General features: G+C 38.3%; 1 protein-coding gene across 4 annotated transcripts in view; it reads left to right on the plus strand.

Annotated features, from left to right (window-relative positions):
• FANCC (FA complementation group C) overlaps positions 1–18,778 on the plus strand; it is an 85,015-nt gene extending 66,237 nt beyond the window's left edge. For all 4 annotated transcript variants that reach the window (XM_075411468.1, XM_075411469.1, XM_075411470.1 and 1 more), the window contains 7 exons: positions 251–303; positions 3,288–3,387; positions 8,494–8,569; positions 9,379–9,460; positions 12,454–12,625; positions 15,460–15,660; positions 17,022–18,778. In XM_075411468.1, coding sequence (XP_075267583.1) covers positions 251–303; positions 3,288–3,387; positions 8,494–8,569; positions 9,379–9,460; positions 12,454–12,625; positions 15,460–15,660; positions 17,022–17,165 — 828 coding nt within the window. In that variant the 3' untranslated portion in view covers positions 17,166–18,778. The remainder of the gene's footprint in view (positions 1–250; positions 304–3,287; positions 3,388–8,493; positions 8,570–9,378; positions 9,461–12,453; positions 12,626–15,459; positions 15,661–17,021) is intronic.
• The last annotated feature ends 3,299 nt before the right edge of the window (positions 18,779–22,077 follow it).

Consider the following 22,077-nt stretch of genomic DNA (forward strand, 5'->3'; position numbering starts at 1 on the left):
TCCCAGGTGTTTACATTTGTCAGCTGTTCAGCCTGCTTGGTATCGCTGTGGATCTCCTTCCATGACTTTGACGTAATTATTTTGAAGAACCTAAGCCTGATAAAGTCTGAGGCTAAGAGTTGATCTGACATTTACAGTGTAATAATTGCAGTGTAATACCATCCATGAGTTAAGCTGTAAATTATACCGTGGCAGTTGTTTGAGTTGTTTCTTACAGATGGCTAATTTTCTATCGTTTGTTTATCAACAGCCACAAGCAGCAAGCCATCCTGCCATTTTCAGAATTGTTAACGAAATTTTCAAGTAAGTTTTAAAATTATAGTTGGAAGTGTTTCAAATGATCAGTTTAAACATTGAGGTTTTCTTTCATGAGAAGGAGGAGTATATAATCTGGGATATATTATAATTTCAGGATGTATTTTTTCTTTAGCTGTATGCTTTAGTGTCCCCTTATGTGTAATATATTGCAAATAATGAGAAATGTTAAAAATCTTGTGAAATTTATGTAAAAGTTACATTATAATAATAATTGATATAGCTGACTACATTGCATTTTAGCCATTAAAATTTATAATTTATTTTTTACTTCAGTAAAGATTTTTGTTTGCAATATGATTTTGATGTGAAAATTGTAAATGCTGAATTGGCTTAGGCTATGCCAGTGTGAAGATGGAATTCAGCTAAAAGGTTTGCGCTTACCTGTGCAGCCTCTTTTACATTATGTTAGTAGTCATCAGCATTGATATCAGATGCGCTGTTAATAGCATTAAACTATTGATCTGCCTGTTAATAATGAGTTTGGTTTTGAATGCTTTAAAAATATTTTGAAGCAATATGTATTGTTTACCACATGGGGGCTTCCAGTCCTTTGTGTTCAGTTTCCAGTGGCTTTTCTCTTCACTTCTTATTTTGTCATTCTTTTTAAGTAAATCTGCTGCTGGGGTTATCAGTACTACAGTTTTGGTACAACAATAATGTGTTTAGTGACTGACGTTCTTTGTTCATCAAGTGTTTTCCTTCTTAAAAAAGGGCTCCCAGGTGCATGATTTTGGGGGCATTTGTGTGTCTGTGAGCATGTTTAGATTTGTGCAGGCACTAACAGAAGAGTCTTTGCTGCAGAAACTATATCCTGCTGTATTGTTGCCACTCATCAGCTATTTCTGTGGCAGTTCTTTCTGTTGCTGTGATCCAGGGTCTGAGCACAGCTAGTGTTTTCTGAATGGCCGAGACCAGTCACTTTCCCAAAGCAAAATGCACCTGAAAATTGATGCGACTTCAACAGACCTGTACTAATGTCTTAGGCTGGAGGCTGTATATGGTAATGGTATAGGGAGACAAAATCTGTTCAAGCTTCTTGGCTTATTTAGGGTCATGGTATATGAAATATTTTCTCAAAATAACACAAGACTATGTAACTCTTTTTGACCCTTTCCATTTGGTAGACAGTAGAAATGGATGAGATGCTGTTTCTCAGATAATGCAGGACTTTGTCCAGCAGCGTATTCCCGTTTCTGCTCCCTTGTTTGCCTTCCATTGTTTCTACTTATTATGCTTGTTCCTCTGTGCTGTTGGTATTAAACCCTTAGTTTGTTTTAAAAGTACTGTGCTTCAGGTGCTCTTGCTATTAAGTGAAGCTTTATATGTTAGCTGGCTGTTGGAGAACAATTGGTTTCTGCAACTTTGTGTTAATTTTTGTTGTATTTGTCTGACATCTTTCCAACTCTTATCAAGTGGTGTGCAGAAATGAAGATACTATTCCAGATGTAGTCACGTGTCAGATGTTAGAGAGCTGCTGGTAAAGAACGTGTACTGTATTGCTTAGAAACTGTGTTATGTTTCTATACCTGGCAGGAAACTCCTTTTATTTGGAGGGTTAATGTTCTGTTGGAAGCACAGGTCTAAGCATTGTGTCTCTTTCAGGAATAACTTTTGCTGCTATTTGTGTGCTTTTTGTTGAGATTCATTGTGCTAAATTGTTTTCTCTCAAGGATGTGAACTTGTGGTTTTATTTCCCAAGTAGAAGCTGATTTTGTTGCTATGTGCGGCTATACAGAAGTCCACACACTTAGGCACTCTTGAGTTTCTGTGTACTATTTCTTGTGTTTATATTAGTGATTATAGGTGCCTGTAGTTTTGTGAAATTTCTACCACAGTAATGTGTTAGCTGTTCTTATCTTTTAGATCATTACGGAAAGAATGAAACAATTCTCTGAGAAAAAACTTACATCTCAGTGGCAGCTTACTTTGAATATTTTTTTCTCCATACTATTACATGTCTTTCAAATAAGAAAATGAAAATTGCACTTTGCTGTCCATATGTTTTTCTGCTCCCTTTGCTCAAGGTTACGTTATGCCCTATGGAAGGCCAGTTAAAGCATTCACTTTCCTGAACCTCCAGAGTGGATTTCATGATTTCACCATTGAAAGCACATTGGAATGCATTGGTCCCTAATTAAATCTGTAGCAATTACTGATCTAAAGTATGCCTTTGGTATACACTCATTTCTGTTTGTGCTTCTGATTCATTGCTTAATGATCACTAAGGAGACACAGCGGCTGAACAGCAGCTGTATTATTTAAGTTCAGTCTCCTTGTGTAATTTTTTAAACATAGAATCACAGAATGGTAGGGATTGGAAGGTACCTCTGTGTGTCATCTAGTCCAACCCTCCTGCCGAAGCAGGGTCACCTAAAAACATGTAGCTTTTAAATTTGATCAACAACTTTGTTTTGTTCTCTGGCTCCAGTAAGAGTGTTAAATATAACAGTTTAAGTCAAGATTTTTTTTTTTTTTACCCTTCAGGTATATATCCCAGGAGATCGTACTAGATTGTACGTCCTCTCTAATTTGAGATGGCCTATGGGATGCAGCCCCAGAAAGCACTGAAATATGCTCAGCTTGTAGGCATGGGAATAGTTGGTTCGAACCCAGTAAGACTGTTCAGATGCCAGATTTGCCTAATAAAGTTGTGGTAGTCTCTTTTGTCATTTCACACTTTTTTCCCCTGTTGGTAGGGTAGATTATGTATGTCTGCATGTATAATGTATATACTTACTAAATCTAGTATATTTGTAGGAGTTGCTTTTTTTTTTTTTTTTTTTTTAAGTAAAAATAAAATTTAAAAGGCCCGCAAAGTTAGCATTTCCACACTGGCATAATAAGCTCACACACAGATTGAATCTACAGCACAGAAAGAATATACCAATTCTTTTTTCATTTCAATTAACAGTGGTGTGACGGGCAGACTAATTATCTGATCTGTCATTATCTAACATTTCAATGCTTAGGAATGCACTGCTGGAAACTGATGGAGCTTCAGAAGTTATGACCATAATACAGGTGTTTACACAGCTCTTCCTTGAGACTCATCAGAATGAAAACAAGCAGGTTAGTCAAGATCCATTTCTTAACATTTCTTTTCAGTGAGAAGATACGAAATTTTGGAAGAAAATAACAATTTCACTGTTAAGAATGGTGACTGAATATAATGAGCTGAATAGCAGCATCTCTCTACAGCTGTATATACGTGCCAAAGTTCAGTTCAAAAATTTTCACATGTGAATAAAATTATAGTGTGAAACCACTATGTAATAGCAATTTACCTGATTTAACCCTGGAGTAATCATGTAACCTAAACTGTGATTTTCACAGGAGCAGTTCCCCTGGTGCTGAAGTTTCTGCCTGTATAGTGAACATGGTAGTGATCATCCATTTTTGATCAGGAGGATGAAAAAATTTAGACGCATTTTTATTTTGCAGTAGCAGGTTTTTTGATAGTAAATGAAACAGAGATGGTAACCCTATCCCTGTTCCCCCAAATAATTGGAAATAGGACACCAAATAGTCAGATTCATCCATTAAAAGGTACAAGACACAGAATACATAATGGTTTTAGTTTCTGGTCTTCAACAGCAGCCTCTCAGAAATTTTTCTTCTGTCTAAAGCTTCAAATTTCTCAGCTTAGTGTCTCTTCGTCTGCACAGATTTTTATACAGGTCTTAATGAACTGAATTAAGTAGAATTCCTTGTGTACGTATTAATTTGAACAAGAGCAGGATCAGTTTCTCATTTCTAAATTTTAAAAAGGAGATATGAAAAAGTCTTGTCTTGTTTAGAGGTTGCGAACTTCTTTTCAGGTTCCCAAGTCACACTGTCATGTCACATCCTGACTATTTTGTTTGGTGCTTAACTCTAGTTAGTATGAAAGAAGTTTTAATAGCATTCACTTTAGACTTAAGAACCAGTTCCTTTCATGTTTACATCTTTTTGGGGAGATGGTAGTTAAGAAAATTTTGGTACTGCTTGAACTTGTGACATACTGGCCTTTAATTAGCAGTGTGATTGAATCTGTCTTCCAGTTTCAGGAAATATGAATTAAGGATGAAACTACAGCTGTCTTGCTTGATATGTAGGTGTGTGCTGCGCATGTTAATTTCATGCCACCCTGACTACAAGGCAGCAGCACACTGTGTAGCCCCAGGAGGGGTGAGTGGGTGGAGAATGAAGGTAAAGTTTCCACACCCAGCAGACACTCAACAGCTAGTCCTGTTGTGCAGGTAATGCATTGGCTTCAGGGTGAAAGTCCTTCACCTGCTGGCATTACAACATGGACTATTGCCCAGTTTTTTGAAGTGATTTTAGATGTTAAGTTTCCTCTATTTAACATGTATATAGTTTAATTCATGGAGCTCTAATTAAGGTATTATCTTTAACATTAGAGTTTTAAATCCCTGGTTTCACAGTTTGTGAATCAACCATAATGTTAACTAACAGCTGGCATGCAAAAATGCAGACACAGACTGCCTCCTAAACTTTGTTGAGATCAGCCAGGTCAGATTTTTTTGTCATATCAATATCATATATACTCATAAGGTGCCCATCTTTGTGTTGTCTGGATGCCCTTGGCAGGACATAATGTGCTCCATTAGCATTTCACAGAGGAGGGATAAAACCATTAATGACAGAGGATAAAGAGGGTTCTGGCTGGGTCATCTGAGACCTTAGGAATTTATAGTACAGTCAGTTGAAAAAAGGGTAGGCAAACAGATGTGTCCGCAAAATTTTCAAAAGAACCAGGTTATGTCTGGCAGCTACACAGGTTTGCAAGGTAGGAGGAGAACGATTCTCCGTTGCAGTGTAGCAGCTGTCAGAAATAGCCATCTTTTCTAATAACTTTGTAGAGAGAGCAAGGTTTGACAGAAAAAAACCTGAAGAGTGTGAAAAAAACAGTGCTACAGGGTTTAGGAATAATTTTGTTTCCTCAGTGTTTTGTGAGACTGAAAAAGGTACATATGGAACATGGGGTTTAAACCTACTTGGGAAAAAAGACCATTCGTGTAGTCACTGAATAAGAAATTTAAGAATGGGTGTACTGAGATCACTGTTGGAATAATCCTTTCCATGTTTTGAGCAAGCAGATTTCCTTCAAGTTTGTGATGGTAGTGAAAGCTGACCTAAGGATATGTGGGTCACATTACTTATAAATTTATGAGCTTAAAAGTTCATGATTTTATTTGATGGTAATTATAATATCCTCCAGGATTATTGTCTCTTGATCATTTTGGAATTGTCAGTCGTTTTCACCTGGGAATTTTTTTTTTAATAGCTGGACAGGTATTTTAAGCCAGTGTTCAACTGTCATTTCCTGTTACACGTCACGGCAATTATTATAACCAGCCACATCCAAACTTGTTCTGTCTCTTTGTACCTTGTTTTGCACTTTGTGATGCCTATGTACAGAAAGAACTGCCTAAAATACTGTGTTTGTATGATAGGAAGCAAATATTTTTTGCTTTGCTTAAACAGTATGCTGAAAACTGGTTTTCACTTACTTTACAATACTGTTTTCATCTATAACTCATGCTGCGGGTTGTCTTGGCTACTACTAACTGTGTCAAGGGCTGCTTTTTCATGGGGATTTTTGGTGCAGGCTAATTGGCTACATGCATACTTTGGTATAGGGATTATTAATTTTTAATTAACCTAATTCTACTTGACAAGTAGACTTTTAGAGTCTTACTGTAGCAGTGATATGTAGACGGTCTGAGAATACTGTATATATCAGTGTGCTGTAATTTCAATTAACTGTTCCTTATGGAACAAAAAAATGAGCAGAGAGAGAATGTGTCATTCCATTGTTTAGAAGATGTATGCATGTATATCCCAAAAGAAATGAGTTACTAAATACAATCTTCATTGGATTTAAAAATTTATCACATTTTATAGAGTCTGTATTGCCAGTCTGTGTTTGAAGAGATGATCTATTTGTTAGTCTCTTATTTGTAAAGAAAGGAGACAGAACAGTTCTAAGGTCATTCGTATGGAGACTTGAAGACTGAAATGACAGGATCATAGAGTGATTGCGGTTGGAAGGGCCCTCTGGGTGTCATCTTGTCCAATCCCACAGCTCAAGCAGGACCACCTAGAACCAGTTGCTCAGGACAATGTCTAGTTGGCTTTTGAATACCTGCAAGGACTGAGACTCTATAACCCATCTGGGCAACCTGTGTCAGTGCTCAGTCACCCTCACAGTAAGGAAAAAGAAAAAAAAAAAAAAGTGTTTTCTGATATTCATATGGAACCTCCTGTGTTTCAGTATCCATTGCCTCTGGTCCTGTTACTGCGCACCGCTGAAGAGTCTGGCTTCATCTTCTTTGCACCCTCCCTGCAGTTATTTATATACGTTGATAAGATCCCTCTTGAGCCTTTTGTTCTCCAGGCTCTCAGCCTTTCCTCATAGGAGAGATGCTCTAGTCCGTTAATCATCCTTGTGGCTCTGTGTTGAACTCTCTCCAGTATGTCCATGTCTCTCTTGTACTAAAGTCTAGAACTGGACGTAGTACTCCAGGTTTTGCTGCTGGAGTGGCTGTTTACCAGTGCCAAGAAGAGGGGAAAGATCACCTCCTTCGACCTGCTGGAAATCCTTTGCCTAATGCAGCTCAAGATACCATTCTCTGCCTTTGCGGCAAAGACATGTTGCTGGCTCATTCCACTTGGTGTCCACTAGGATCCCCAGGTCCTTTCCTGCAAAACTGGTTTCCAGCTGGTTAGCTCCCAGCATGTACTGGTGCCTGTGGTTGTTCCTTCCCAGGTGCACGACTGTACGCTTTCTCCTGTTGGACCTCATGAAGTTCCTGTCAGCCCATTTCTCCAGCCTGTCAAGATCCCTCTGGATGGCTGCACAACCCTCTGGCGATTAGAATCATAGAATCATAGAATGGTAAGGGTTGGAAGGGACCTTAAAGATCATCTGGTTCCAACCCCCCTGCCATGAGCAGGGACATCTTCCACTAGACCAGGTTACTCAGAGCTCCATCCAACCTGGCCTTAAACACTGCCAGGGAGGGGGCATCCACAACTTCTCTGGGCAACCTGTTCCAGTGTTTCACCACCCTCATGGTAAAGAATTTCTTCCTAATATCTAATCTAAATCTGCCCTCTTTTAGTTTATGGCCATTCCCCCTTGTCCTATCACTACACACCCTTGTGAGAAGTCCCTCTCCATCCTTCCTGTAGGCCCCTTCAGGTACTGGAAGACTGCTATAGGGTCACCCCGGAGCCTTCTCTTCTCCAGGCTGAACAGCCCCAACTCTCTTAGCCTGTATCAGCCATCTCTCCCAGTTTTGTGTCATCTGCAAACTTGCTAAGGGTACACTCTGCCACATCATCCAGATCGTTAATGAAGATGTTAAACAGGACTGGACCCATTATTGACTCCAGGGGTACACCGCTAGTTACCGGACTCCAGCTAGACTTTGTGTCAATCATTACCACCCTCTGGACCTGGCCATTCAGCCGGTTTTCAGTCCACCTGAAAGGGAGTTCATATTGCACTTGCACACGCATGCTACACATTAGGCATGCCTGTAGCAGACGTTTACAGAACGAAAAAGATGGAAGGTGCTGCTGCTAGTCTCAGTTACCCAGGTGGCAATGTTGACAGTATACAAATCACATACATCCAGACAAATAGAGGACATCTGTTATCTGTGACTACCCCGCCTTGTGCTGAATCAGATCCTAAGGATTTTAGGCTTCCATTTTTTAACATAAGACAATAATCTACATCACACCACCCTCAGATTTTGTTAGATGTTACTAGTTCTTAGTTTAATATGATCCCTGAACCTGTTTACTCTGGAAAATGAAATTAAACTAATTAGCTCTTTTAACCTCGCATATTAGGGATGAAGGTTTTTGTGATTACAGGGGAAAAGCCTAAGAATATTAAGATGTAATTTTCTTCATATTCTGAATCTTTTTATTAATGCATGTATTTTAAAAATCCATAAATAATTACTTTTTCTATGTAAGCTTTTCCTAAATATCTCCCTTCTTTCTTTATGCAAAATCCTAAAATTAAGTGTAGAGTTACTTTTGTGTTCTCTTGCTTCAGTCTGTATTGCTAATTACTAGTTTAGATGAGATTATTCACTGTGAATTTGTTTTGAAAACTGACCAGAAAGCTCTTAAAATAATGATTTTGTATCTTAGCATAAATTTCCACTGAAGGCCTACTTCCCTTACCATCTCCAGCCTCTTGTAACAGCTTTAGTCAGACGTCCTTTTGGTAAGTTTCTTCATGAAATATTTGCAGTGTTAGCCAACCTGCATGATATGTATATGTCTTCAAATTAAAAAGGATGAAGGCAAAATTTTGCCATTTCCTAAACAGGATGTGTTGACTTAGCAATTTTGATAATATTATTTTCATGTATTTTTTTGCAGGAACATCTAATTCTTAAGTAACAATATTACAGATGTAACTTTAAAAAAAACATTCAGTCACAAGTGAATAACACAGAAAGGAATGAAGACAAGTTATTGAGACTGTAAAAATAATAAATATTAATATAATAGCTTATAATATTAGTAATTGTCATTATGAAGATTTACATATGTGTATTACAAGAAATAGTCTTGCCATTTGTCTCTGAAGCTTGAATTCTGCTGATCTTTTAGATTGCAACCCTAATACTTTTTTTCAGGTTTCCTGTTTTCTAGATCAGAAACCACTGCTCAATATGATACAGTTTTTCATGAGCAATAATTTCAGCTCAGTACAAGAGCCTGTGAGAACTTTACTCCACTGATTATATATTAGTTTTAAGGTAGTATTTGCACAAGGGTACATCAGCCTCATTGGAATATTCCTAGCTGTACTTCTTCATGTGACTTTGTCAATGAGTTGTTCTAAGAAGCACACTAATAGATATTGTTGAAAATTGGGATATTTTAAAATGAAGTCATAAATCCTTTGTGATGGCTGAATCAAGTTGCACAAATCTTAATGCTAGCTTGATATAGTTAATTTCACTGTTCTGTTCTAGTTGGACAGACTAGACTTTTAAGAGTTTTCTTTTCATCCTCCCTCCTCAGAACTGCCAGCTACACACTCGTCTCAAAACTTGAAGCACGTTTCGGATATGCTTAAAGCATTAGTAGAAGATACAGACATTAGGTAAGCAGTACTATATTTTCCAACTTTTTGTCCTTTGTATATGTTACTGTGTGAAAGGTCATGTCATCTGAAGTATTTAGTGGCTACATTTCATCATTTTCTTATTATTCTCTAAATAGAGCTTTGTTTTAAAGAATAGGATTTATATTACTTACTGAGCCTGAACTTTGTAGCACCTGTAGACCTGACCATAAGCCTCTGAGTAAATGAAATCGTGTTGTTCTTTTCATTTCAGCAAATAACTAGCTGTGTAACAGAAATTATTACTTGCGTACTTTCCCATTTCTCTCCCCAAACTTTTAAAACTGGTTCTGGATTGAAGAATAAGAGAACTCTTCCAACCAGAAAAGCAGGTAGTATTGGAAAGAGCCTGTTATGAGTGGTAGTGTTTGATGAATGAGATTGTACTGGCTTTCTGCAGGCTTGTGCAAACATCCAAATGTTGAACTTCCTGATTTTTTTTTCATGAAGATACAACCACTAGACTGCAGTATCATTGTTTGTTATATTACTTTTTGAGCTGACACTCCATGTTTCTTACCTGTTGCCCTTAGCTTTTTTTGTCCAAATAGTTGCTATAATGAATGGTAGTGTTTGTCTACATGAATTCTACTTTGGTAGTACATGCTCTAGGACTATATAAAAAGAATGAAAAAAGATACGTCTCTATCTGTTGCTGCCCTGTAATTCTTTTTTATCAGGTGTGTAATGAGACCTGACTCACCTACGGCTTGGATAAGAGTCTGCTTAAATCTGCTCTGAGAGTGAGCTTTCAAATAATATTGAACAGGTTTTAAATTCAAAGAAACAATTTCATTTTGTTTTAAAACCTGAAGAATTTCAACATAAACATGGAACACATAGGCCAGACAGTTTTGCAAAACAAGATACCCAGCTGTCCCCCTGTGTCTTGCAAGGCAGATACTTGCATCCACGCTTGGTTTCAGATGATTCATGGAGGCTTTTATTTTAGTTGTTGAGTGGCAGCAAAAAAGCTTTTTGCTGTTCCCTCTGAGGCCACGCTGTCTGCTGGCAGCTTCTCCCTTTCTGTATGAGCTGCAGTTCAGTGCTGTGTCTTGCCTGTTCATCCCTGAAGTCTTGTCAAACCTTTCTGCCCTTGGATTGTGACCACTAGCTGACTCTGGCTTCTGAAAGAAACACACAACTCAACCATAGAACAAACAAATAAAACAAATATCATCCATCATAATGTGTTACAGTTAGAGCATGTCTGTTCTCCTTTTGTTGCCTAGCCCTTTCTTGGCTTATATTGTCTTTTTGCCCGTTTCCTTTGATAATACACCAGTTTGAATACTATTGTGTTTGCCAGAATATCCTCTTACTTCCTTTAGAACTCATGCAACAATTGTGTTTTCTACTAAACCCCTCTCAGTTAACAAAGAAAATGGATCTGGCTTAAATTTTTAAATACTAATGTACATGAGGAAATGGTATTCAGTTTTCTTTTATTGCTTTATTCCTGATTCTGCATCCTTTGTACTTAATAAGATTCACAGAGCAGCAAAAAATACTACTGTACAGCATCTTGCTTCTTATAGTCTGGGCTCTCTTTTTATATAGTTTATTTTTCAGTGGTTTTATTTTACACCAAATATAAGTCTTACAGCAAGGTGCTTTCTGCCTACTTCTAATCAACGGATTGCTTCTGTGCCATTATTTATTATTATATGTAGTCATCTCAGTGAACAGTAAATATTAGGTGACATTTTAAACCAGAAATCAACTGATGCACATTTTGCGAGGGGAAGGCACAGAAAAAGTGTGGTGGATTTCTGTCCTAGGAATAGGATTTTGAGACCCTGAGATTCTGTGGCACATAGTCAATATCATTTACAGGATCCGTAATTTCTGGGACACCTGCAGAAAACATCAGTCACCAGTATACTCCAGACATAGAATACTATCTGCACACATCACACCTTCATCCATAAAATTGTACCTCCCACCTCTTTAGGAAGTCTTAAAGGTAAAGCAGTTCATTGCAACTATGAACTTGTCACGTTCCCTAGGTGACGTGATGTTATCAGACAACTTCATCAACTCCTGAAATTTCTGGGATCTGTTGGAGTTTCCTGGGAAGGGTGGCACAGCAGCTTTTGGAGTCCCCAGGAATAAAACATAAGAAAAAAATTCTAATTCTTCAAACTTTTGCCAAACTTAATAGAAATAATTGTTCCTGGTTCTTAATCTTTTTCCAGCTGTCCTTCTGTCTGTCCTTCCGTCTGTCCTTCCTTCCACACTCAGTTTGACTTTTGATTTGGAGACACCTACCATTAGTTTGCATCTCCCCATTATTTCTCTTTTCTTTAGTCTGAACTTTAGAAGAGCACATGTGAGAAAGTGTAGAGATAACCTGTGGTTAATTCTCACCTTTCTTTTTCTTACTGCAGTAACCCAGTTGTAAATACTTTCAAAATTTTCATTAAAAAGGACCTGAATTTTAAGAGTCAGGAGATGAATGTCCTTAAAAACTTTATATTTAGTCCATCTAAACGTAATTCCTCAGAAAAAAACTTGTGCCTTGTGAATTACCAGAAACCAGAAAATAACCCTGGAAAGCAACACAGAGAAACTGGAAGACAACAGGATGTTGGAATACAACCCTTGAGATACAATTTAAAGTTTTGAAAATCCTTCAGCTGGAGATTATAAACAAGAAGGCTTAATTTTATGATGTATGTTTTAATTTTATGATGTATGTTTTGTCACAATTTATTAGAAACTGGGTGTTATGGATAGTCTGTTCTACTGACAAAGTTAATCTGTTAGTAGCACTGGTTATATGTCTCATTTGATTGTGACTGAAGATAATAGAGTAGTATGTGGCTGTATTCTTAGCAGGTAAGGCATTATTTGTTGAAGAGTTGTGTAATGATTTTTATTTTCATGCCAGCACTCTTTGCAGTTAACTTAAGACATTTAAAAATGTTAAATAGCAAGAAATACTTAATTGTATCTCTGTTACTTTCCAGTTCTCTTGCTGACCTTTTTGAAATCTGGTTTTTGATTGCTCGTTTTGGAGAATGGCTGGATATTGCGGCAGAACAATTATTCAAGGCTGCTGTAGAACCAGATGCTTTGCTGTGGCTGCTGGCATTTTATTACTGTCCTCAGAATGAAAATCAACAAAGGACTCAAACAATGGTGGGTAATGTAGCGATACTAAGCAGCAATAAGCAGTCAATAGCCTGCTTATATCTTACTGCTATAAAGGAAATAGTGCACACCACAAAAATGAAAGGTCTGCACTGGAGAAGGTTTTGGCTTTACATGGTCTCCTGGGAATTGTGTTGCAGTGGAGAAGTTCAAAGATAATTTTTGTGGATTTTCTTCATGACATTTAGAAAACATTTTCCCTCTTAATTACGTAGATTAGCACCTTCTTGACTTTCTTTTGGATAGCTTGGATGCTTTTAATCACAAGTAGAACTACTCTAGGAATGGTATTTTTTTAAATCACTGCATGGCAGAATTCAGCATTCCTGTGTTATGGCATCTTCTGAGAAGGAAACACAAGAGAAATCACAACAGCAGTCAAAGCAGTAAAGTACTTATCGGACACTGCCCTGAATCCTAACCTTGCCTATCTATTCTGATTTCTCCTATATATCTTTACTGATTTGGGGCATGTATGAGATTGTAACAAGTGTGTTACATTCCCACACGCCTGTTACTGCATGAAGAGTGCTGTGCCTTTGAGTATGCATGCAAACACACAAAAGCCTTTAATGTAGACCTATTATGCAAGTTTGAACTAGCCCAAGCAATCTGATCTACAAAGCCCAGGTTCAAAATCTGGCTGTAACATCTCTAGTTTTCCTTAATTTGAAAACCGATTTTGTTTAATTTTAAAATGTAGGTCAGTATACCACACTAGTAAACCATCATGCTTTCATTTTAGATGTAACGGTCCAGGTACTACAGTATGTTCTGTAATATTTTATTTCCTTCCCTTCCCTTCCCACCACCCAGATGGTACTACAGACTCAAACTCACATCCCAATCACTTTTTATTTTTTTTTCCTCTTGAATTTCTTATAGTTTAGGAGCAGTGGTGGAATGCTGGATGAGCAGGGTTAGGTTAGAGCTACTGTGAAGTACAGAAATCAGGGTTTGTTTTAGAATGCAGTTTTGGGAAAGAAGGCAATACCCAAGCAAGAAATGTGAGTAAATGAAACTGAAAGACTATAGGTGCAGATCTGTGTATGGAACATTGTTCTAACTCTAACACCACAGAATGAAATCACATTGTCCCATATATAAAATCATCTCCCTGTGTGTCCCGTATTATATCAGTTTGTTATTCTGTCATAATGTATGACAAACTTTAGTGAGAAAGAAACTTTTCCACTGACAGCCCACGCAGTTACTCATCTGTTCCCAGAGGTCTAATATTTCAGTTCATTACGATTCTTTTCTTTAGTTACTTCAAGTAAGACATTTTTTTTTTCCACAGGTCAGGCTACTTCAGAAGCATTCCCACAGTTTGTGTAAAGCTTCTGCCTTCAGTTAGATATTTGCCTTTTCTTTTGATTTGTCCTTTGTCATGTTAGCTCTCAGCCCTTTCAGATGGAGCGGTTTCCTCCTCAGCCCCTGCGCCTTTCACCAGTTTAAGATGGGATGGAAACTTCTGGCAGATGCCAAGCTGGAGGACTTTTCATTCGTCATATTTTTGTGTGGAAAGACATGCACTCATGACTTAAGATTTTGTCTTGCTGCTACTTTAAGTAACACATTATATATCAGCAAGTGTGGAATACATAGGGTTAAAATGGTTTAAAGAAGAAAAAGGCTACTTTTGCCATTCACTAGACCTCACTCGTGTGCAGGATTGAATATTCTGCTCCTCAATACTTACTCATTTGTTGGAGTCCTTTCATACCTTTAGACTCTGAACCATTGAAGGAACAACTTGGAGGCTAGCTGTAGTAACTTCGGCACTGAGTCTGCTAGGGTACGTGAGCTCATGGAGCAGAGCCTGCCACCATCAGTCTCTAGTCTCTGGCATATGGGATGGAGGCACACCAAGAGTGGGATGCACAGAGGGATAGAGAGTCTTGAAGAATTTCAGTTACTGTTCTTCAGGTTCTAATACTGTTTGTTGCCTCACATGTAACTGTGGACATAATTCAAGAATAGCAGCTTTTTTCAGACTCTTTTATGTGGAATTGTTAATCAGGCAGGGATGAAAAAAGCAAGGTCAGGTAAATGACTGAAACAAATTGTCCTCATGCACATGGTTGAGAAACGGGTGTCCTTTTCCTTTGGGTCTGCAGTGGTATATTTTTCCATTGTTCCTGCACTTACTCATTTGGGTATTTTCTACCAGTTTGTTTGGTTTATTTTTAATACAGTGAACAGAATTATTGTTAGGATTTTTTGCAATAATTACTTATAGTTTTTTCCATTATGTGTGTGCCAAAATCTTCTGTTTTCTACTCCCAGTAAAAATGAGTTTTTATTGGCTAACTCAAAAGGTAAAACCATAAGTTCCAAACAACACAGGAAGAAGGAAGAAACTTCATTCTTACTAGAACATTTTATCAGCAAGGTCAGGTTGCGTGGGGATTTAATTGATTTGTAGCCGCAATACTGAAATGAGCCCTTGAGGAGCCTCTGTTCTTTTTCTCACAATGCAAAAATCTGATCATGTTCTGCTGACAGACTTTCTCTGTTTCCTTTTATTATTAAAAAAGGCCAAACCCTGGCTTGATGCCCTGCCTGCTTAGTTTGCAAGACCAAAGAAAGTTAAAATATCTATTCTGTCCACCTTTGTGTGTGTGAATCAGTACAAAAGAAATGTGTGCAGCCCTTCCTTCCCTGTTCTCCCTGCTGCTTAAATTCAAACTCTTTTCATGTTTGGATAGTTTCTGCCAAGGATTCAGTTTCCTGTTAGTGAATAAATCCAAAGGAAAAATACCATAGGTATGACCTTTACTCTGCTCTGATCCTGCATCCTTTGAAATTGTTTCCTACAGGTAGAAGCTCAAGCAGTCTACAATCACCTAATGATGCTCTTCAGCTGTAGAGTCCTTTCTGTCAAAGATCTGGAGGCTGCTGTGTACAGTATAACGGATGCAGAGCAATGTTGTAACCAGCATCTTATAACACATCTTCTTACCAACTTTTTGCTCTTTTCTTCTGGTGGACATACGATTGCCCAGAAATTTATTTACCATGTAAGTGTGTGAAAATACATAACAGAGAATTAAAGAAGATCATGACTAGAGCAACTATACGTAACCTACTACATATCTATTTCAGCTATAGTCAAAATACTTTACTTCTTGACAAGATCTCACTGAAAAGGTTACTGTCCTGACTATACAGCTGCAGAAGTAGTTGGAGTATTAGTCTGCAGTTAAGGGATACCTCCAGTTCTTTTACACCTGGCATAGGCAGCATGTGCAAACATTTTCCTTTTCCAGTTATAAATCACTCCCTTAATTATCCATCTGCTGCAGAGATGATGGAACTGTCTTCTCTCTGTTTTCCATTGTGTAAACCAGCCAGTTGTTAAGCATTAGCATCGATGAGGCAGAAGCTTGGTGCTTTAACAAAGCCAGAGAGGAAAATGGTGTAATAATTGAGAGAAAAAAAGAACGAAGTCCTGAGAGAGTGTCACTTGGCGTGTGACAAAAGCTTGAAGAGGAGTAAAATGTTGCAAGCATGCCTCAATATCTTGCTATTGTTGATGAAAGCCTTCAGGTATATTTCAGGTATATTTCAGGTATGGCTGTTGAGCAGTGATGCCTAATACACTAGTCTGCTGCTTTACAGTTCTTCAGGAAGATTAAAGGCAGCTTGTTTCTTTATAGAAAGCACCATAACTAACTTCAAAACTCTGAGTATTCCCCAGTGCCGGGTGGTCATGAGCTGTTGTAGGCCAGAGTATGTTGGTCTGATTAATTTTGACTGTATCTGTGTAATCATTAATGTGTAGCTAGGCTCTCCATGTGATTTGAAAAGGCCTGAAGACAATATATGAAAAGCAGAATGGTGTGGAACCAAATTGGGATGCATGACAGTGGTTTTGGCTAGCATAGTAAACTTTGGGATTAACACAGCAGGTAAGGTCCAGTAAAGTCTCTCCTGATTTGCAAAAATTGCAATTTAGGGTCTTTTCCTGTTACTTTGTCGTCTTTTCAAGGATGGATTTATTGTTACTTTTGAAAGCTTTAGAGAATTGAATCCTGTCCCCAAGCCCACACAAAACTTTCATGTGCTTTTAGTTGTTTTCTAAGGAGATGACTTCTGAATGGTTTCACTGTCTGTCCATTTGTGTTTCCTTTAAAAACTTTCTCATGTCTTGATTTGTTTCACTTAAATTTGAGAGAACAGTAGAAATCTCACAGTTGCTCAGTTCTGCCAAGTTACATGAAAAGAGCCACTTTGGGCTGAAGTTGCTTTTGAACTCAAAGCGTCTCATGTGTTCAGTGATGAGGGAAAAATCTGTGGTTTTGTCACAAATATTAATGGAACATTCTTAGTACTTAGCAGCATAACGGCATTATTTCCCATCTTGTCTGTTTCTCTTCAGATTACTGAGACAACTGATACATGCAAAGAAGTTTGTAGCCTTCTTAGCCGTACTGCATTCAGAATTAGCCATAATGGAGAAGAAAACCAAAGGACTGTGAAGCTGCTGAATGAACTTCTTCAAAAACTAACATTGAGAGTTTAGATTTTTAATGTCATCTATTTATCAAGCCAACACACGTCAGACTTTCATTAATGTCTTGTACCACAGGTTACCAAGGGTTAAAAAGTATCTGCTTAAGCATGTCCCTCAACTTTGTATTCCTTTGTATGTATTTGAAAGTAATACTAGTTTGGAAATGTTAACCTTTTAGAACATAACAGTAAATATTAAATATGGTTGAAAATTTTGTTCTGAGCACCTTCTTTACCAAGAGACGTACGTCATTTAAAGTACTCGCCTCCTTATTGTTTGTCTGGCTAAGGACCAGGTTTTTTCCCAAATTACATGTGATTGTATTAGCAAATTGCTTGATTGGTAAGTTGTTGCCAAAATGTTTTGTTCTATAATTCTGCTTTTATGAAACTAATGATGCTCTCAAGTGAGAGCTGGTGATTCATGGTAAATGCACTCTGTGTTCTCAGGAAGTCAACATTTCCTGAACTTTTAGTTCTTTTAGAAAATGTTTCCAAAATGAAACTCCTCTCAGATTTGCTAAATGATTTTTTTTTTCAGTACTGCAGCTTTCACAGGACAATGTTCTCTGCAAAGTATTATGCCAATACCTGGCGTCTGTTAGCAGATACTGCAGGTAGAAGGTTGCTTGGAGTACAGCTTATTTTCAGTGTGCCACGAATGATGATATTGTTTGTTTGTTTAAGAAATCTTTTTTTCATTCAGAAAAAACAGGGCAAGCACAACATAGGCATAAGGAAACTTTCCAGTTTGAGAGCATATTGTTGCAACTCATGTCCTTCCATTTTGTGTCCAGGGGTAGTTTGCTTGCTTCTTTGTTTAGGTTTTATGTCTCATGCAAAGAGCATGGACAGGGAGTAATGGCTTACTCTTGTACCGTTAGGAAAGTAGTTTTTTCCCAAGAAGTTTTGTGGATCTGTTTTGAGCTTAATTAGGAAAATAAGCATGGAGAATAGTAATGACAAAGGATCTTAACTCTTTTCAGTAATTTGTTCTTTTGTATCTTCTAACTCTAATGTCAACACTTCTGCTATGTTCAAAGATGCTACTTGCAATACTATTCTTGCATATAAGAATCATCAGAGGCATGTCTCTTACATGAACACAGCTTTCTGAATGTAGTGTTTGTTTTTGAGCAAGGGAAAAGCAAAACAATGTACTTAGTGTGCCTTGGCTGTAAGTGGAAGGATATTTTCCGTAATGCTGTTCACTGATTTCTTACAATTTTGTTCCCAGTGAGTCATATCAAACCAAATTACAAAGGTTACATGTCCTCTCAGTCAGTTTGTTAATGTTTGTAATATTTGATTCCAGCACAGGAATAAATAATAAATACATAATGTATGTCTGTGTAGAAAGTGGTGGGGTTTTTTCTAATTTTGGATTAAAAATATTTCTGAAAGAAAAACTGGAAAGAGATATGTTGCAATTTTTCAGTTGTTGGTAGCCACACATATCTAAAAAAGCAAAATCAACCAACCCCTGAATATTATAGCTGAAAAGCATGGGATTAAACAGAATTATTTGTTGATCACAAACTCTGAAGTATTTGTCTCGTGGGAACATGTGTGGAGTGCTCTGCCTAGAATGATACATAATCTAAAATTTGTTTCCAAAGGAAGAATGATTTTTTTTTTTCTTTAATTTCTAATCTGGTTGTTGGATGTGAGATTCTTTGGTTGTCCTTAAATTCTGTCCACATTACAACTACATGTAATTTTAACTACTCGAAAGATTGGCAAAGAATTGCAATATAGGATTCTTGCAGATTTGTTTGAGCAATATGTGTATTATATTTATACATGTAATACAGTTGTTGAAGCTGAATTTGTAACTGTCCTTTCACAGTACAGTCTTTTTTTTTTTCCCACCAACAAAGCACATGAAAATTCTTCCAACTTTCTTCAACAAAATCAATATCTTGTTAAATAGTGATAAGTCAATTCAAGCAGGAAGGAAATGTGCAGTAAAGGCAGAAAGAACAAAATTAGTAGTGAATTTTTACATTCTTGTTTTCCTGTGTTTGGTTTCTTATGAAATACTGCTTGATTTAAATATTACAGAAAGGGTTTGCTTATTTTGTAGAAGCATAGAATAGTTTGGGTTGCAAGGGACTCCTAGAGGTCATCTAGCCCAACACCCCTGCAGTGAGCAGGGACATCTTCAACCAGATCAGGTTGCTCAGAGCCCCGTGCAGCCTGGCCTTGAATGTTTCCAGGGATGGGGCCTCCACTACTTCTCTGGGCAACCTGTTCCTGTGTTTCACCACCCTCACCATAAGAAAATTCTTCCTTATATCCAGTCTAAATTTACCCTCTTTCAGTTTCAATCCATTACCCCTTGTCCTATCACAGCAGGCCCTGCTGAAAAGTCTCTCTCCATCTTTCTCATAAGCTCCCTTTAAGTACTGAAAGGCCACAATGAGGTCTCTCCGCAGCCTTCTCTTCTCCAGGCTGATCAAGTCCAACTCTCTCAGCCTGTCCTCATAGGAGAGGTGCTCCAGCCCTCGGATCATTTTCATGGCCCCTAGTTTCCCTCTTGCGTTTCAGGAGGCTTTAAAGAAGAAACCTAATTGATGCGGTCTGTAACTTTAAAAAGATACATCTGTACTGACGTTCTTTTTGCTTTATTTAGCATAGTTGTTATAAATCTTTGGTATTTCCTTTTCCTTGCTCTTTCACAGTGCTTGAATTATGATCTAACTATGATATAAACAATGATTTTGTGGCGTTTTGAAGCTATTTTTGTTAGTTTGCCAGTGGAAGGCAACAGTGTTATTTGGTAGATGTGAGTAATGGAAGATTTCTCATCTTGTGGGTCCTGCATTATCCATCTAACATTCATCTTCTTTGTAGCTGCTGCTTTCTGGAAAAGTTCTTTGGAGCCTTCAGGGCTTTACGCAGAACCAGCCAATGACTGCTGAAATCTGACTTCAAGTAGCTTGTTCCCTTCCCTCCAATCTCCATGTCAGCACACACCCTAATCCTGGATATTATACTGAATGTAGAGAGCTTTTCAAAATTTCTCTAATTCAAGGAGTTATTTTGAATAAGAATACAAAAAGTAAATTTGATTTATTTGTTGGTGATGCTTCTTTCCACTCTAAGACTGCTAAAATACAGCTTTTTGAATTCTGCAAGCTTTCCAGCAAGGGGCTAGGTGGTTTCTACAGATTTTCTTCACATAAGAAAAGCCGATTTTGTGGCTTTCATTCAGCCAGCCTTGTTCCCCAGGGCTCAGTTTTGGGTCCGGTCTTGTTTAATACCTTTATCAATGATCTGAAGGAAGGGATTGAGTGCTCTCTCAGTAAGTTTGCAGAAGACACCAAACTGGGTGGGAGTGTCAGTCTGCTCGAGGGTAGGAAGGCTCTGCAGAGGGATCTGGACAGACTGCATCAATGGGCCAAGATCAGTTGTATGAGGTTCAACAAGGCCAAGTGCCAGGTCCTGCACTTTGGTCACAACAACCCCATGCAACACTACAGGCTTGGGGAGGAGTGGCTGGAAAGGTGCCCAGCGGAAAAGGACCTTGGGGTGTTGCTTGACAGCCGGCTGAACATGAGCCAGCAGTGTGCCCAGGTGGCCAAGAAAGCCAACAGCATCCTGGCTTCTGTCAGGAATAGTGTGGCCAGCAGGAGTAGGGAGGTGATCGTGCCCCTGTACTCGGCACTGGTGAGGCCGCACTTCGAGTACTGTGTTGTTTTGGGCCCCTCACTACAAGATGGACATTGAGGTGCTGGAGTGTGTCAAGAGAAGGGCAATGAGGCTGATGAGGGGTCTGGAGAACAAGTCTTATGAGGAGCAGCTGAGGGAGCTGGGGCTGGTTTAGTCTGGAGAAGAGGAGGCTGAGGGGAGACCTTATTGCTCTCTACAACTACCTGAAAGGAGGTTGTAGTAAGGCAGGGGTTGGTCTCTTCTCCCAGGTAACTAGCGATAGGATGAGAGGAAGTGGCCTCAAGTTGTGTCAGGGGAGGTTTACATTGGATATTAGGAAAAATTTCTTTACTGAAAGAGTGGTCAGACATTGGAATAGACTGTGCAGGGAGGTGGCTGAGTCCCCATCTCTGGAGGTGTTCAAAAAACGTGTAGATGTGGCACTTCAGGACATGGTTTAGCAGGCATGGTGGTGTTGGGTTGATGGTTGGACTTGATATTGGACAGGTATTGCAATTTAGGAGACCAGCAGTAACATGTTAAGTCTGTTACTTCTGGGATTTTTGATCAGGTTTCCAGATTTGCAGCATTGTAAGTGCAAAGAGGTGTTAACAGAAAGTCAGACTGAAGATGCAAATGAGTTAAGATTAGTTTTGACAAGTTAGAATTCATACCATGGTGGTATATATTTGGCTTGGTTTTGGGGGCATACAGTAAAAAAAATTCTGAAGCATTATACAGGTTTAGGATGAAAAAAGTTCAAAATGACTTGCAGTTATTAAACCAAACACTACTAAAAAGGGTTTACTGAAATTCTTTGCTGTATTATCCAATGGCAGAATAAAATGCTAATGTTCTGTGTGAGTGAATAATGTCATGCTAATTAAAATGCAGTTTTTCTTGTGATGTAAGAAGGGTGTAAGAAAGTGAGAAATTCTGACACTGATGCACAGCTTTCTGGTAGACCCAAGTTTAAAAATTCAAAACCCAGAATGTTATGGGAGGAGTCCTGCACCAAAAACCTGAGCATGGTTTTTGAATCCATAGTTTCATAGTCTCTGGGTAGTCTGCAATAGCTTTGTTATGCAATCAGCATGTTTTGCCAGGCAAGACAGGAGTTAAACCACTGTAGCTGAATTAGCTGGTGATACAGGCAGCCCTCTAGCGCTTAATCCATAGCACTATTCACATGTGGGCCTGTTGAAGTCCACCTACCTCTCTGGCAAGTTTTTCTTACTTGTGATACAATTTTTCCTTAAATGCCTGCC

The sequence above is a fragment of the Opisthocomus hoazin genome, chromosome Z (genome assembly GCF_030867145.1).
Source record: "Opisthocomus hoazin isolate bOpiHoa1 chromosome Z, bOpiHoa1.hap1, whole genome shotgun sequence".
Lineage (NCBI taxonomy): Eukaryota > Metazoa > Chordata > Aves > Opisthocomiformes > Opisthocomidae > Opisthocomus > Opisthocomus hoazin.